Consider the following 15938-nt stretch of genomic DNA (forward strand, 5'->3'; position numbering starts at 1 on the left):
CCGGGCCCGGCGCACGGTCAGGCGGGCTCTCCTGGACAATCTTGGCGACCTCGGCCTCCGTGAACGGCACAGCCAACTCCTGTAGATCCAGCCTTGGCAAGTCAAGGCGATCTAGATCAATCCGGTGGAGACGATGGAACCGCGCGTGTTCCCAGAAGAGAATTGTAGTAGTCGAAGACTGCCTCGGACTTGGCCTCATCCGAGGTGAAGATGCGGCCCTCATGCACGAACGGTTTGGCAGGTAATCTTAGTTCGCAAGGTAATCGGTTAGGCAGGTCGGAGGGATATGGTTCTTGCTTTTCTGTGTGTCTGAATTGTGGTCGTCCACTCGTCCCGCGTGATGGTCTTTCTCCTCTTTAGCTAATAACCAAGCTGGACATTGCTACTCCAAGCACCTGACTGAATAAGACATGATATTGTGAGAACCACTGAATTTCTTTTAGTCTGGTTTTTGTGTAGTTTCTATGGTCTGTACAAAAACAGCGAACTGAATTCCAGTCTCTATCATTCAGATATAGGCTACCTTTCAGTCAGAAAATTGTGTTGGTTCTGATTTTCTGTGTGTTACATCAGTGCAGTTATGCCGGGACCTGATTGAATAAGACTAGATTCTGTAAGAAACCAGCGAATTGAATTCAGTTGTTTGAGACTTGATTTGTGCAAAAAGCAGTTAACTGAATTCAATCGTTCAATCAGATGTAGCACCCGAGTGCTAGTACTTGTTGGACAGTAATAAATGTTGTGAACACGCTTAATGGCCATGTTCGCTTATTGGTTTTAGCCAGGACTTATCAGCCGTGGTACAGTGTTTTCCTTTTACAATAAATCAGCACCAGTCGGGCTTATCAGTCCAGAAACCAACCAACGAACAGGGTGAATGTCGGAATTCTTCAGACCCCGTTCGCTTGAGGAATCTGGAGGAATTTGTGAGAGGAATCATCCGTAAACAGTAAAATTCAGCCAGAAACAGTACTTCCTCCGTACCAGCCGAACGCAGACAAGAAAACGTAACTACACATCGATCTCGTATCATCCTGCACATCAATTTACACTTACGAAATCGACATCGACCTCGTATCATCCTGCACATCAATACACTTACGAAACCGCTGTGTTCACACTATGCAGAGCTACACCCTGAATAGAAGAAGAAATTTGGATAGGCCCTGTGGTGTGAATACTGAATACCCTTTCGGCACATCTTTTTCCTTTAGAAAAGAATGGATATTGATGGCAGTTTTGCCATTTCCACACAGCCATTTTCTGTTCCAAATCCATGAATTTTCCTCTTCTCCAACCCCAAAAAGACCACATGCCCTGATCGATCGCCTCTAAAACCAACCGGGTAACCAGCCAATTCGTAGTCCACGAGGCAACCGATCCCCCAAGATGTACAACGACATGTTGCAGCCTACACATACACAGCCAGAAACCAACTAGCCCACCTACACGTACAAACCAAGACACGCACGGCGCGCACATGAAGAAACTACTACCCCCATCAGCGACCAGTGCGCCGGCCGGCGCCCGCCGTCATTGCGCCTGCTGGGCGTACGCGACGGCGCGCTCCAGGTGGTGCAGCGACTTGTTGTAGGAGACGAAGCCCATGAACCAGAACTCGAAGCCGTCGTTGGTGGCGAGGTGCACGTACTTCTGCTCCGGCCGGTGCTTGTTCTCGCTGGGCCGCACGCACTTCACCTTCCACAGCGGGATGGTCACCTTGTACGGCGCGCGCCCGGCCCTGTCCCCGCGCGGGGTGGACACCACCAGCGACCGGTCGCTGCGGAACGCCACCCGCGCCGTGGAGACGAACAGCATCCCGGCGATGGGCCCCGCCGTCGTCGACAGGTAGCACTGCGACGCCCGCAGCAGCTTCTCGTTCTTGTCCACGGAGAACCACTGCCGGAACATCTTCTCCACGCCGCCGGCCTGGAGGATCTTGGTGGCCAGCGAGAGCTTCCCCTTCACCGTCTCCGAGAGCTTTGTCCCCATGGTCACTGCATCAGAGCAAGCAACGACTTCAGTCTACTTCCGTGGCCAAGAAGAAAGCATCGACTTTATTCTTCCTTCCACACAGCCTTGATTAGAATTGTTCCAGTCCAGCATGGAAAAGTAAGTACCGTGCTCTTTGATTCCATGAATCTTGTCTCCCTTCCTGCTGGCAGCGTGTTGATTGCTCGTCGGCCGATCGGTGGTCGGTGTCGTTGAGCTGGTAGCATCTGAATGAAAAGGTGAAAAATAGCTTGATCAGCAACACGCTTCGATTTTCTTGGTTTCTTCCCCACCAACCACCATGCAGTAGTGAACTTGACTCTAGCAGACAAATCAAGAACAGGGGTGAGGCTCTCACCATGGCTATGGCTGCTGTACTGGAAGGAGCTCGGGAATTCTCCACGGTCGGGCGTCTGTGTCTCCTCCGCCGGGAAGTCGGGCTCCTCGATGCCATAAGCCCTGGTGCTCACCGGGATCCCAACCACATGGCCCTCAGTCGCCGCCGTCGTCGCCGACCCCTCCATCGCCGAGTCGTCTTTACACCGCGCGCGAACACGAAGACGAAGACCAAGAATTGGCAGAGGAAGCTAGCTGCCCCTGATTTGCTCGGTTCTTGCCTGCCTCTCTCTCGGTCGGTACCTAACGTGCGGTGCGGTGGTTGCGGGTTGCTCAGGCCCCAAATGAGAAGGGGGAGAGCTTCTTTTATAGCGTTTGTGGCTATCTTCCCCAGAAAGATCCAAACAGCCTCGGTGGCCACCTCCGGTTCAGCACTTTGGAATTGGGAATAGATGCAACAGTCCTCATCTCTTCATCATGATAAAAAGCCCGGCCGCGCTACAGAAAAAGCTCGGTGCGTCGTGGCTACCTAATTTGCGAGACCACTGACGAGGGGGGCTCCTAGCTTTTTTTGCTGCTAGTAGTATTTTTGTATTCATGGCGCTTTTCTGAAAGTCATGTATTTGTCGAGCTCGTTTAGAGTAAGAGCATATGGAATTTATGCCCTTCGATGCATCCGCACGCATTTGAAATTAGTTCCGGCGGTAACAAAGTTCTGATAAATTATTATTTCCTGCATAAAAGTTCCAATTTTAAAACAAGAGAACAGCAGGAGCCGGCCCGGCCTCAGCGTGGCCGCGTCATCGAAACGAATGCCGGCGGTTGGATTTGGACCCAGCGGTGGCGCAATGGGCCTGGCCACCAGCGCTACAGGAGTCTCTGCGGTGCCGGTCAGAGGGCCTGCGCACATTTGCCGTTGTCGCTCGGAGATTGACCAGCCCAGCTCGTTGTCAATCAGGGATTGGTTGACGGCTCTGGTCCCAGCAGCAGTGGCCGCCTGAAAAATCTGCCTTTTGCCGGGCCTGCTGGGCACGTGCGTGGGGTGCGGTGGTGTGCGATGCGGACCAGCCTCACGCCACTGCCAGCGCAGTCCCACAGGTAGCAGGCAGCGGAGGGCCTGCTGCTCAGCGTCACTTGCCGCCTGGGGGCTGCTCCTCCGCCGCGATGCAAACCACAGGTAGCAATACTGTTCACCAGAGCCGTTTTTCTTTTTCCTCCTCCCCTCTCTCACTGACACGTGGCACCGTTTACCGGAGCCGGAGAAGCTCGATTTCCTGGCTCCCGCGGCTCTGGCTACAGTGTCACTACAGTGTAGGACCCGAAGCCGCAGGAGCCAGGCCAAACAGGCCCGCGCGCCCCTCAGTTCCATCTCCCCAGTCCACTGTCGTCCTGTCGACTGCGACAGGTGAGCCGCCTGACCTCTCCCAGTCCTCGCTTTCCCATTCGTTTCCCCGCTCGGGCAGTGCGGGCGGACGGCGCAGCGGCCCGGCGAGGTAGACTGCCATATCTCCTCTCCTATCTCTCTCGCCCTCAACACTTTTTTACACTGGTGAAGCTAAGATCTCTCAGCACAAACAGCGGTGGCGGCAGAAGAGGAAGGTCGCCTACGTAGAACCCGACGGCGGCGGCTCGCCGGCTCTGGGTCATCGCCGTCTCCACTGCCTGCCAGGAGGAGCCGCCGCCGCCGCCTGCCAGGAGGGGCCCCTCAGGCTCGGCGGTAGGCATAGCGGGAGCGGAGGCAGCGCTCCGGCTAAGGACGCGGCGGATGCGCGTCGACCCACCCCCTCCCAGAAGCAGTGCCTACTAGTTCCAGTGTGCGGGGCCACGACGATGACGGCAATGGTGCTGTGAAGCACCAAGACGGAGGAGGAGGCGGCTCCGGCGAGCTCAGCCATCTTCCGATCTTGACAGGTACCCTCGTTTCCGCCTCCGGTTGGTATGATCTGTCCAAAGGTTTTTTTTTTGCTTCTCAATTTTTTTGGGTTATTTTGATCTGGGCCATTACAATTCTCTCAGTTTCGAGAAACGCCAGTTATAATTCACCTATTCGGAGATCTGCCATTACAATTTCATCTCTCCCACATCCATGCCATTTTATACGACTGTCCGCGTACGAGGCCCACTGTCAGACACGTATGCCTACTGGGAAGGCATACGGACGTCAAGTCCCCGTCTCCTCCGTTAGATAGAAGCGCGCCCACGGTGGGAGAGTACGCGCCCACGACGACCAGTGCGTGAGCGGAGCGGCGGCGTGGCCTACACGGCAAGGGGAGCAGCCGCGCTCGCCCGCGGTGGCCTGCACGCGAGAGCGACGGGGCTCTCCTGGTCGTTGGCCCTGCATGCTGCAGGTTGTCGCCGGGCGTGCAGTCGTGGTGGAGGTAGCATAGCCCGCGCGCGATCCAGGCGCACGTGCAAACAGCTGCTTCGCGAGCGCGTGGGCAAGCAGCCAACACCACCACCACCGCGGCACGCGCGAGCACCTACAGTCCTAGCACGCCGATGCGGAGAATGAAGGAGAGGGCGCTGATGTCCATGGGCCTCCAACCCCGTCCCGTGCTGCCCATGGAGGAGACGAGGAGCACAAAAGAGCAGGCTGCGGCACCTGCTCCAACGCACCAAGAGGCTGCTGGAGGAGTTCGCCACCGCCGTTGTCCGTGGAGGGCACGTCCAGGCCTGTGGAGCTCCCTATTCGTGCCTGTGGACACGGAGTCCCCATCCCCGTCTCCTCCGTCGAGGACGCGGAGCTCCCCGGTGATGTCCTCGTGTTGATGGACATGATGAGGAAGTCGACGATGGTGGCCGCGGTGGGGAACTCGCGCCGGTTGTTGAGCATGTGCGCGATGGCGGCCGTCGTGGGGTTGCCCAGCGCGCCGCCGCTGACGACGGCCCGACACCACCTCAACGGATCCGCCACTGACGCCACCTCCACTCCAGCGCTGAAGAAGAGAGGAGGCCACACGCCCTTAGTCCGAGCAACGATGCCATCCAGTCCTTCAGGGGGGCAGAGGAGCTCCAAGAGGTTGGTTGGGTGCACGAACACGAGCTCACCTCTGCACATTTCTTTGTTCTTGTTACCTTTTCACAATGCTCACGATCAGGGAAATTATTCTGTTGTTGGTTGCGTGGCGGCAATGATTTCGAAATTCTTCATGTAGTCATCGCCTTCTGAGAATCTAAGAATTTCTTTGTGGTTTTTCCGTGTTTATTTTGTCCGAGCATTCCAACGAGGCAGAAACTCCAACCTTCAGTAGAATGTGAAACTAAGAAGGAAATTCATCAGCCCAGGAGCGAGACACAGAGCTCCCTGAAGAAAGAGGTAGGGACCTAAACTCTGCTGCTAGCTGTTCTTCACGGATCCAATATTTTGTTCTACGCTAGCGCTCAGTGGCCTGCTTGAAAGAAAAGCTCCGGTCCAACACAAAAGTGTGCCTGAATATCGCAATGTTGAACTGAACTTGAAGTTGTTCTTGCTCTGATTTTTTTTCCTTTTTTGAAAGATAGTGTCTTGCTCTGTTTCTTGGACTGACATGATGCACACATGCCGAAAGTCGTCCTGTGGATGCACGAGAAGAAGAAGGGTGCCCGCGTCGCTAGGTCGTAGGAGGGGACCAGCACGGGGCGCCGTGTCGCGGAGGAGGAACGCCAGCGCCGTCAGCGCTGCACATGCGCCGCCCGCGCGCGAATAGCAAGGCGGCCAGAACGGCCCCCGCGTGGACCCTGCAGCCGCATCGAAGAAGTCGACGAGCCGCTCCACGGGGCTACCGGCGCGTAGCTGCAGCACGGCCTCCATGCGCACCAGCGCGGTGCTGGCCAGGAGCCCGTCGGCCGCGCGCACTGCCATCTATGGAGATGACGCACTCCTCTCCCATGCTGGTGGCTGCCCATGGGGGCCAGAGGCCGAACGACGGTGCTCGCCGGCGGCAGCCTGCGCACGAGCGAAGCAGCTCTCGTCCGCGGTGGGCACCACGTGAGGTGGAGCTCGTCGACGGTGGTGACACAGAGCGACGACGGCTCCTTCTCATGGAGAAGCCAGGGACTTAACGTCCATACACGTTTATGTACATATACTAGTCTGACAATGGCCCATGTGCGTAGAAAATGGCATGGACAACGGAGAGATGGAATTGCAATGGTAGTTCTCGAAATACACGAATTGTAATGGCGTATCTCTAAACTTCAAAACTTGTAATGGCGCAGATCCAAAAGGCCATTTTTCTCTTGCTGTCTTATCCTGTTGACCTCGATGATGTTGTGGTTCCTGTCCCGACGCTGCTCCACCTCCATCTCCACCCCCATCTCGCCACCCCTGAAAACCTGCTCCCCTTCCATGCTTTTAACAGTGCCTCAGCCAGTGCAACGATGTTTCCTCCATCATGATTTGCCATAGGATTCCCCTGGTTTCGTGGTCAGGGGTTTGGGCATGTTGCAAGTCGAGGTTCGACACTTCCGTTGGGATTAGTGATGGATTGTCGCTTGTTTGGTTGATTTGGTGTTCACATTTTTTAGGAACTTTCTTTTGTACCAGCACAGATGCACGGATGCTTCTTGCTTCATCCAGCTTGGATTCCTCTGAAATTACAGATTGCGGTTTATGCATCTAGGTAATTCGTTTTGTAATTTGTGTGTCCGGACAGAAAAGCTGTTTGATTTTACATTGTGTCGATCTGTAGCATAGAAAAAACAAGAACCCTAACCAGGTTTGTATGTAACTATTCAGGTCTAGAGTTCAGTGATGCACACACTTGAGAAATAAGATGGTTTGCATCTCCAAAAACAAGAACCCTTAGGAAGTCTGCATGAAATGGAATGTTGTTCTCCCCTGTTTTAGAGTTGTGATAGCAAGTGTTTTTTCCAAGGCTAAGAGGGGAAATTATATTGATTGCCTCTTCAGTTAGCTGAGCAGATAGAGCAGTGTTCTTTCTCCCTCTAATCTCTGTTCTATACTTCCAATTATATTTGGCTCACTAGAATGGATTCTTATATATTAACATAGTACTGCCTACTATATAAAAAAATCTTTTATGTCCAGATTAATATATATGTACATATAGAATAATATGTTAATTCGTATCTGAACTCCCCTGCTTTATCTACCTAGAAAATTAGTTGCGTTGCATCTCAGAATTGCCATTCAGTACTGTTACACCTATGTACATCGTTGTAGTGAATTTTAAGAATACTTTTGACGTGATCACTTCTACTTCCATCTGTTTACTAAATTGGGCGAGCCTTGCTAATTCCTAATGAGATGAGATTGAGATACATGTGTTAGTTTTGCTTTTGTAGTTCCTGGTAAGATACATGTCTCCTAATAATTATGTGGAAAAAGGTACATGCATCTATGCTTGTATGGCAGCAAACTAAAACAGTGTTGCTCAATAGTATTCTGACTTACCTTATTCTAGAGTAGACAATTAACTATGGACTTACAGAATATAGTAATGTTAATGCATCGCCTCATGCCTTTCTAGATTTATAATTAGTACTGTGATTCAGTGCTTGTACTCAGTGATTCAGGATTTCAAATGGCAGCAGATGCAGTGCCTGAAATTACAACTCGACAAGGTTCTACAGATGCAGAAGCAGTGTCAAATTAGTTGTCGGATGCACCCATGGTACCCAGCTAATATGCTTCCAGCATACTACTATCTTGGTAAGTTCCATTCCCCAGTTCCTATTGCTTTTTTTTTGTGAATTGCAGAGTCGAGTCTAATTATTGCTTGTGTTCGTCTCTCCTAGGCCTGCAATGTGACAGTTTCCTGTTACAGTTAAGTTTGTGTGGTTGGATATTTTAAGGATCTTATTAAATGTGTCCACCCTATTTTGGTATATTGCAATGAGAACCGCAAGAAATAGTAGAACTAGCAGAAATATTGGCATTTCTAGCCTGAGATTTCTTCTCCTACTCTCTCAGGTGAGTAATCTCTTTTATTCTCCATCAGCTATATCTATATTATTTCTTCTTCATGATGTGTACATAGTATAGTTAACATTTGTGTAATGTTTTCTTACCAGTGAACTATTATTCAGAAAACTCAAATTGATTGTTTCATCTATCTGTACAAGATGCTGCCAATACATGTAAAGGACATATTTTGTAGCTACACTGCAGTCTTTCTATTATTGCATTGAAATTAATTTGTTGATCTATCACTTATTTTTGTTCTTTGGAAGCTAAAACAAATTCAGGTTGTCTTTTGAAAACCAAGATGATAGTGGAGGGTTTTCCAGTGCTGAAGAAAAAAAATCCTAAATATCCAGTTATTACATTGGTAAGTTTGGCTTGTGCATCTTGGTTAGTATACTTAATTGGCTCAAGAATAGACTGTGAAAGGCGCTTTGTGCTTTGTGCATTGATAAGAATAGACTGTAATAAGGCTTCACAATAGAATATGAAGATTACTAAAAAGCCTCTCATTCTAGATGAAAAAAAACAATTACTTGCTGTTCTTTGTAGTCTGGGGCTAAAGCAAAATCAGGTCCACCTTTTGAAAAAAAGGATGTTGGTGGAGGGTTTCCCAGTAGCAAAGTGAAAATCCTGAAATCCTGAAATAAAAGTTGTGTGCTTCTATGCATTAATTGCATTTTGATGTTGCTTCTGCTTTTACTTAATTAGCTCAAGTTGTCCATATAGAATTGTAGAGTAATTGAAAAGCTGCTACCAGGTATGCATCCTTTGTATATGATCTTTCAGCTTTTGCTCTAATCCATTTTTTATTTTGCTTTCTGTACATCAGGTTTCTAGCTCAAAGTTAACATTTCCTAAATTATGAAGCATTTGGAATGCCATCAGAGAGTAAATGTTTTGAAAAGGCAGGTTTTAGTTATGCTAAAAAAGTGTTTTGAAGCAACTTTGAATAGTTGGATAAAAATGCTAAATTTACGTTGTTAAATTCATGCTAGCTGTGTCATGTTACACCTCTAGACTACCATTTTACAAATGTTAAATTCATGCTAGCTGTGATGGTTTTTGGACAATAATCCTGTCTGTATAAATGAATAGATGAGATGGTGAGCTCACCTATGTTACTTATACCAAAATTTATCAGGTTTGAGTGAACTGTGATATTAATCCAATGGTTCTCTGATGATCCAAGCAAGTTTCGTGATCCCAATCTCCGATTCAGGTGTGGAGCTAGGCAGCTTGGTGAGCAACTAGATGAGGTAGTGTCGTAGTCTGTAGGTCAGGGAAGTGGCCAGGCAATGGCTGTCCAGTTAAAGTTTACATGGGTGTTGCAGCCTGAGGCACAGCCGCACAGAGAACCCTGACTTGAAGCTTCCTCAATTCCAGACAGAAGCGTCCTCTATGTGATGAAAAATCTGTACTTGCTAGGATATGGACTTGCCAAACAATCATTGTAATATCCATATTTATCCATGCAATAGATGAGCTTGATAGCATATGAACTTCTCTGAACCAATTGACATATAAACTTCATCAACGATGTTGTGGTGGCTAATGGTTTGCCCCCGATGCTTTTATTGTTTGTGCTGGAAAATGGTCCTACTCTTATTGCCAGTTTCTCTATAAACCTGGTCACAACATTTGATGCATATCGTTTACATTCTCATGCTTTGTAGAAAACCAAAACGAATGAAGTGAAGCGGCTCTACGCGCGCATGGGCGCGCGCAAATCACTAGTTCTTATGGGTCATGGTATGTATTTTAGTTTATGCAATTGATACAAAAAATTCCTATTTATTTTGCTAAGACGTTCAGTTATTCAGCTTTATCAATTAAATTCTATAAGCTTGAATAATCAAGCATAGCTTTATTAGATGGTTAACAGAGGTGATCATACCCCACATATACCTAACCCATGAGGGAAGGAACCACGTGTTTGGTGTCATGTGTCTGAATAGTAGGTAATGTACAGTACACATTAACAATAAGGCGTCCATGGTGATTTCACTTTGTTAATTACAAAATCTTCATGCCTAGCCCCTATAGACATTTCTATGTCTACATCGACCACTGAGCATATGGATACAAATGTGCAACTCTCATTTGAGCCCAAGGATGGTTAATGAAACTAATAAGGAATTTTCCCATTTTTTAAAAAAATACATTAGCTTGCTGATATTATTTGGCTCTGCACGGAAAAATACCTACCTTTTTTTTCCTTTTTTGTTGCTAGTATGATTTTTTATTGTGAGCTTCCTTTTCACTCCTGCTTCGAGATATTTGTGCAGACATCTTGTGCCTTATATAGTAAAATAAAGGAGAAAACTATTGTACCCAATCACATTTTTATTTTTTTTTGAAAAAAAATAAAAGCAAGAGCTTTGCTGTTAAACTTACTAGTCAAAGAAAGAAAAGAAGAAATGACAGTAAAACAACAATAAAGGAGGACATGTGATGGGGAAGAATAAGCAACTCAAACCAACTCCACTAAGCCATAGCTACACATGTAATAGCGACCAAAAGCCTCGACCCCCACACACCCAAAAAATTAAAGGGGGAGAGAATTTAGTAAAGACGGTCCACATGGAACGTTCATGGACACCCACGGTGGATTCACGACACGTGTCCATACATATGCAACAACGCATGGGACTATTGCTTAAATTTAGGAGGAGTAATTGAAAAGGAACTATAATTGTCTCGTGCGTTAGATGCATGCGAAAAGACAAGTGTCGTGAATCCATGGTGGTTGCCCATAAATGTTCCATGGGACAGCCTCCGCTGATTTTTTTTTCCTAAAAAGGGATTGCAGAGAACCAACAAAAAAGAAACAGAATAAAAAAGAACCAATCAAAAAGAAAAAAAAAGTATATGTAGAGGTCCTTTTACAACTTTTGGAATACAAGAAAATCATCTCTGAGACACTCTACACTTGACAAATAGCATAACCAATGTCTTGCTTGAATTGACTGTCCATATTTAACAAAAGCTAACATTATATCAACATTTTTCTAAGCAAAAGGGAGCACAGTAATAATATACACTTATAAAAAAGAACTAGGTAGGTTTTTTGCACGGACAGACTTGGTGCTCAGCAACATGCTCTAGAGAGGGAGTATAACAGGAAATAGGCGACGTGTTTGCAATTGCATCCCAGCAATCTGAAGCTACATGCAAATGTGTTCCCGCATTAATCTATACTTGCCCTATTCGTTTCGCTGAAATTTGGTTTATGCTGCTGCTTATGCTGATTCGTCGTGAGAGAAAAATACTGTTCGTTCACTGAGAAATACTGATGAAGTAGTGCTAGCACATAGTCAATCAACGCGAGAGCGCTTACAGCAACATAAACACGCCTGCACAAAGTCAATCAACAATTGACAAAATCTGCAGCAATCATCGGAGAATTCCAGGACCCCCCGTTGAAGCAACCCTTCAATAAAACCGGTCGCTGGACTGGCCCCTGCTAGATCCGCACCGAATCCAAATCTGGGCTCCCCGGTGATTGTCGCTGTAAAGAAAGCACGGCATGGTGACACCTCCTCCTCGACGAGGCGGTGGAGCCTCCACAGCACGACGGGCCCGTCCCGGGGCACTTGCTATGGCCTATTGGGGCCGGTGGGGCGCAGAGGCACCGTCACAAGTTCGGCCGCCGTGCCTCCGCCGCTTTATCGCCGGCCACGGAGGACCCGGCCACTCGTCCGCGTCGCGCCGAGTCAGACGCCCGTGGCATGCATGCCATGGTTTGCTTGCTGCTCAAGTGCTGAGGGCAGGGCATGCATTTGGTCGCTCGGTTGTGCGGTTGCAAGCTGTTTTTCCTTTCGCTATTAGTGCAATTTTTTTTCTTTTTTCTTTTCCTTTTGCTCTTGTTTTTTTTTCTTTATGATCAAGTGGCATTTCTTTTTCCCCCCCTCTGTCGTGTAAAGTTCGATGTTAGACCATGTAGTTACGTGGAGAGAGGGATCCTTTTCAAGTTTGAGCATTTCCTTTCCACAATATGTTAGTCCGCGAGCTGAAGATTTGTTTGTTTGGAGTTGAGAACATTCGAGTAACCGTATCTAAGGCCTGTTTAGCACAGCTCACAACAGCTTCATGAGATAAAGCGGTTGTGAGCTGCTTTTTTTTTTTCAAAAACTTATTTCTAAAACAGTTTCATGAGTAAAGCTATTTTTCTCCTTCTCTCACTGAGATATGAGTTGGATTAAAGCTGAAAATAGTAGCCTATCCAGCTTCACCCCACACATGTGGGGCCCATCCTGAAAAAAAGATAAGTGTTGCCCCACTGGAGAGAGAGAGAGCGCGCGCGCGCGCGCAGATGCCGATGCTGTTGAAGAAGCGCGTGCGCCGGGGGCACGGTCGCCGGAGCGTCGCCTGCCCGGGCGCCGTCACCGGGGGTGCCGCCACTAGGAGCCACGCGCGGAGGTTGCCCGGTCGCGAGGGTGCTCGGCCGCTGGAGCTCGGGGCACATCCACCAGGGCCGTCAGTGCTTGCCTCGCGAGTGGCCGCTGGGCCACAGGGTGCAGCCGCGAGGGCCGCCGGGACGCACCTTCGCGCCGCCGTGAGGGCCGCCGTCAAGGTCGCGCCAGGGTGTCACGACTCACGGGTCGTCGGGGAGCGGGCGCCGGTGCGGGGCCGGAAGCGGAGCCTAGCGTGCCCACCGGCGCGGCGCCGGGCACGGCCGTGGCGGGGACGCGAGGCCAGGGAGCGGGCACCGGTGTGGAGCCATGGCGCGAGGCCTAGCGCGTCCGTCGACACGGGGCCGGGCGTGGAGCTCGGCTCGGAGGGCACGGCCGCCGGCGTGGGGCCGAGCGCATTCGTCAGTGCGGGGAAGGGCGCAGAGCTCGACTCACAGGGCGCGGCTGCCGCCAGAGTCACAGGGCACGGCCGCCGTCGGAGCTCGACTCGCCGGCGTGAAGCCTGGGCACGGCCGTAGGCGCGGGGCAGGGCTTGGCCGCAGGACGCGGGGTGAGTGATGAGCACGAAACGACGGAAGAAGGAAAAAAAGAAAGAGAAAAGGGCATTAGGGTCTTTTTATTCTTTTTCCTATTAGATAAAGCTGTTTTATTAAATAATTTTTTTAAAACAGTTTAGCTTCATTTAAAAAGCTACTTGTGAAGCCATTTTGAAAAAAAAAAACAGCTTCTTTACTGAGGTTGAGCCTGTGCCAAACATTCCCTGATGTCGTAGATTGATTATTCTATTTATATTTGTGTGTATCAGTGTATGTACTCGTGTTTGCGTAGGGAGACTGCACAGCTCTTGGCCGGTGACGGTGAGCCTGCAAAAGGTCAACGGCGACGAGCGCGACCTTTCTTTCCTCTGGTAGTGGTAGCGTGCGAGTACTACCTTGTTTGCTGAGGCCACATTTAGTTTCAAAAAGTTTTTCCAAAAAATGCTATAGTAGTTATCACATCGAATCATACGATACGTGCATTGAGCATTAAACGTAGACGAAAAAAAAATAATTACACAGTTTGGTTGAAAATTACGAGACGAACGTTTTGAGTCTAATTAGCCCATGATTGAATACTAATTGCTAAATAAAAACGAAAGTGCTACGTAGCCAAATTCCCAAATTTCACCCAACTAAATCAGGCCTAAATGAAACAGGAAAGGAACCGAGGAATCTAAGCGCGCGGAAACTTGCACAACACTCCGTCGTTCCTTGATCTATCAGATGTAGAAAGAAATCTCGCAAAAAGGGGATTTTTATATAAAGAGCGGTAATGGAGCACGAAAGGTACGGAGACGGTGTGTGTACATCCATCTCCGTAACAGGAAAACTGAAGTTGCCATCAGCTTGATGCTTCAGACAGTCCAGACTTCCGGGCGGTGGCCAAGGACTGAATGCAGCGTCAATTAATCTAGAACACCAGTCCTAGTTCAAACACATATATTTTTTTCAATCTCCAGCTAGAATTCTAGGTGCTAGCGCTTTGGGTACGTAGAAACCAATCAATGCGAGGTCTGTTTGTTGGTTCGATCAATAGGCTTTGTTTGCCTCTGGTGGCTTCAGCTTCAGTCAAGAACTAACCAACTTACTCTGTGTAAACCATTCTGCTCACCATCTCTCTTAACGTGCAGTATATAGTACTTGATGATGTTTACTCATCATACTTACTGGCGTATAAAGGCAAGATAAAGTGGCCAGCTTATCAATCAAGCAGAGACCGAACCGAACGACCAGACCGATAGGAGGAAACTAAAGCACTTTTGCGTGTTTGCCCCATGGGATCCCCCTAGGAACACCAACACTGTTCTTTCCTTAATGAGGAGGTGCAGCAACCGTGCGAGCGAGACCATAGAAAGCCAAGCCAAGCCATGGGCCATGGCTCCTGATGCATGCTCCTCCTAGTGGTCGCCCTACCTCCTTTGCACTGATCCAAATTAAACGTCGTCTGCGCTGCGCAGATTTCAGTCACAACGAAAGGAAAAGGATCGATCGGAGAAGACTTTTGACATTGACCTCCACGCACCCGCGGCTGCAGTTGCAGTCCGACGGCAAAAGGCGGCCGTGCCTGTTGTAAAGGCGGCCAAAGCACGGCGGAAAGCATCTGCAGCCGATGCGATCGCAGATTAATTACTCAGGGAAATCGCCAATCATGCGTGGGCTAGCTCGATCTGGCCTCTGGGCTCGTCGGCTCGCTCGTGCGTGCGTGCGTGCGTGCGCGGGGGCTCCACCTTCCCATCCCTATCCAACTCCACTCCACTCCACCCCGGCCCCGGCAGATAAGGATGGGTTGGTTCCTTTCCCTGCGTAATGTAATGCGCTAGATTAACACGGGCTAGCTATTACTGGCAGCTTTTCTGCTTGGTTTGTGCGTTCCAGTCGAAAGCACATGAAAGGCTCGAGCGATCCGACGTTGCCGACCGACCGGGCGTGGTGCGCTCAGGGTCCCCCGGCTTACATTGCATACACTTGCTGCAGCAGCTAGTAGCAACATGTCCTTCCGTGTCACTGCTGATTCGGCTCTCGGCAGCCGCTGCTGGCTTTGTCAAGTGCGTGTGCTCGTGCGCCGCACGCCGTGGCAGTCGTTGGAGGGCCTGGATCGTTCGATGTTGATGACAGTGTGAGCATGCAAGTGGTAGTAGCTGCCTGTATATATGTTGGGGGGCGGGAGTCGGGACCGGCAGCTCCTGCAGGTCTTGGGAGCTTTTCGGTGCGCCAGTACTCTACTGGGAACCACGTATCTGGTCGTCGTTGGGTTTTGGGTCGCTGTGCTGTGATCTCCGGTGCTATAGCCTATAGGAGCTTGCTTGCAGTTGCAGTTGCAGTTGCAGTTGCAGTTGCAAGTGTGAACAGGTTGCATCTCTCCTGTCCTGACATTGCCAACAGCCAATCTTGCATTGGCACCCCACTTATCTTATCGGATCATACTTGGTGTGCTTTCTCGGACCAGGCCAAAAGATTTGGAGCTAGCTAGGAGCCTAGGAGCGGGGGTGGGGGGGGGGGGGGGGGGGGGGGGGGGGGGGGGGACAGGGTTGCGGTAGTTCATGGGTGTTTCAGTTTGCGTTGGAAGATTGTGCGTGCGTTCGGCAACCTGTATCTGGATTATCAGCCAATGAATAGTATTTTTCTCTCCCACCAAACTAGCATGCAGTACTTTTAGCCATGGCTTATAAGCCAATCTAGGCGAAACGAACAGGCTGATGGTTAGGTGTCAGACTCATGGAGCATGGTTGACAGTAGATAAATAGATAACCT

At 49.5% G+C, this 15938-nt stretch overlaps 2 protein-coding genes across 2 annotated transcripts; both read right to left on the reverse strand.

Annotated features, from left to right (window-relative positions):
- Positions 1-1176: 1176 nt before the first annotated feature.
- Positions 1177-2655, reverse strand: LOC136474352 (putative GEM-like protein 8). Its single transcript, XM_066471943.1, has 3 exons — positions 2351-2655; positions 2121-2219; positions 1177-1997 (listed from the first exon to the last, which is right to left on the reverse strand). The coding sequence occupies exons 1-3, from the start codon at positions 2514-2516 to the stop codon at positions 1534-1536; spliced, it is 729 nt and encodes a 242-aa protein (XP_066328040.1). The 5' UTR covers positions 2517-2655; the 3' UTR covers positions 1177-1533.
- Positions 2656-4816: 2161 nt separating this feature from the next.
- Positions 4817-6169, reverse strand: LOC136470374 (patatin-like protein 3). Its single transcript, XM_066468242.1, has 2 exons — positions 5938-6169; positions 4817-5403 (listed from the first exon to the last, which is right to left on the reverse strand). Exons 1-2 carry the CDS (start codon positions 6167-6169, stop codon positions 4817-4819), a joined length of 819 nt encoding a protein of 272 aa, XP_066324339.1.
- Positions 6170-15938: the final 9769 nt, after the last annotated feature.

Source organism: Miscanthus floridulus, chromosome 8 (genome assembly GCF_019320115.1).
Source record: "Miscanthus floridulus cultivar M001 chromosome 8, ASM1932011v1, whole genome shotgun sequence".
Classification (NCBI taxonomy): domain Eukaryota; kingdom Viridiplantae; phylum Streptophyta; class Magnoliopsida; order Poales; family Poaceae; genus Miscanthus; species Miscanthus floridulus.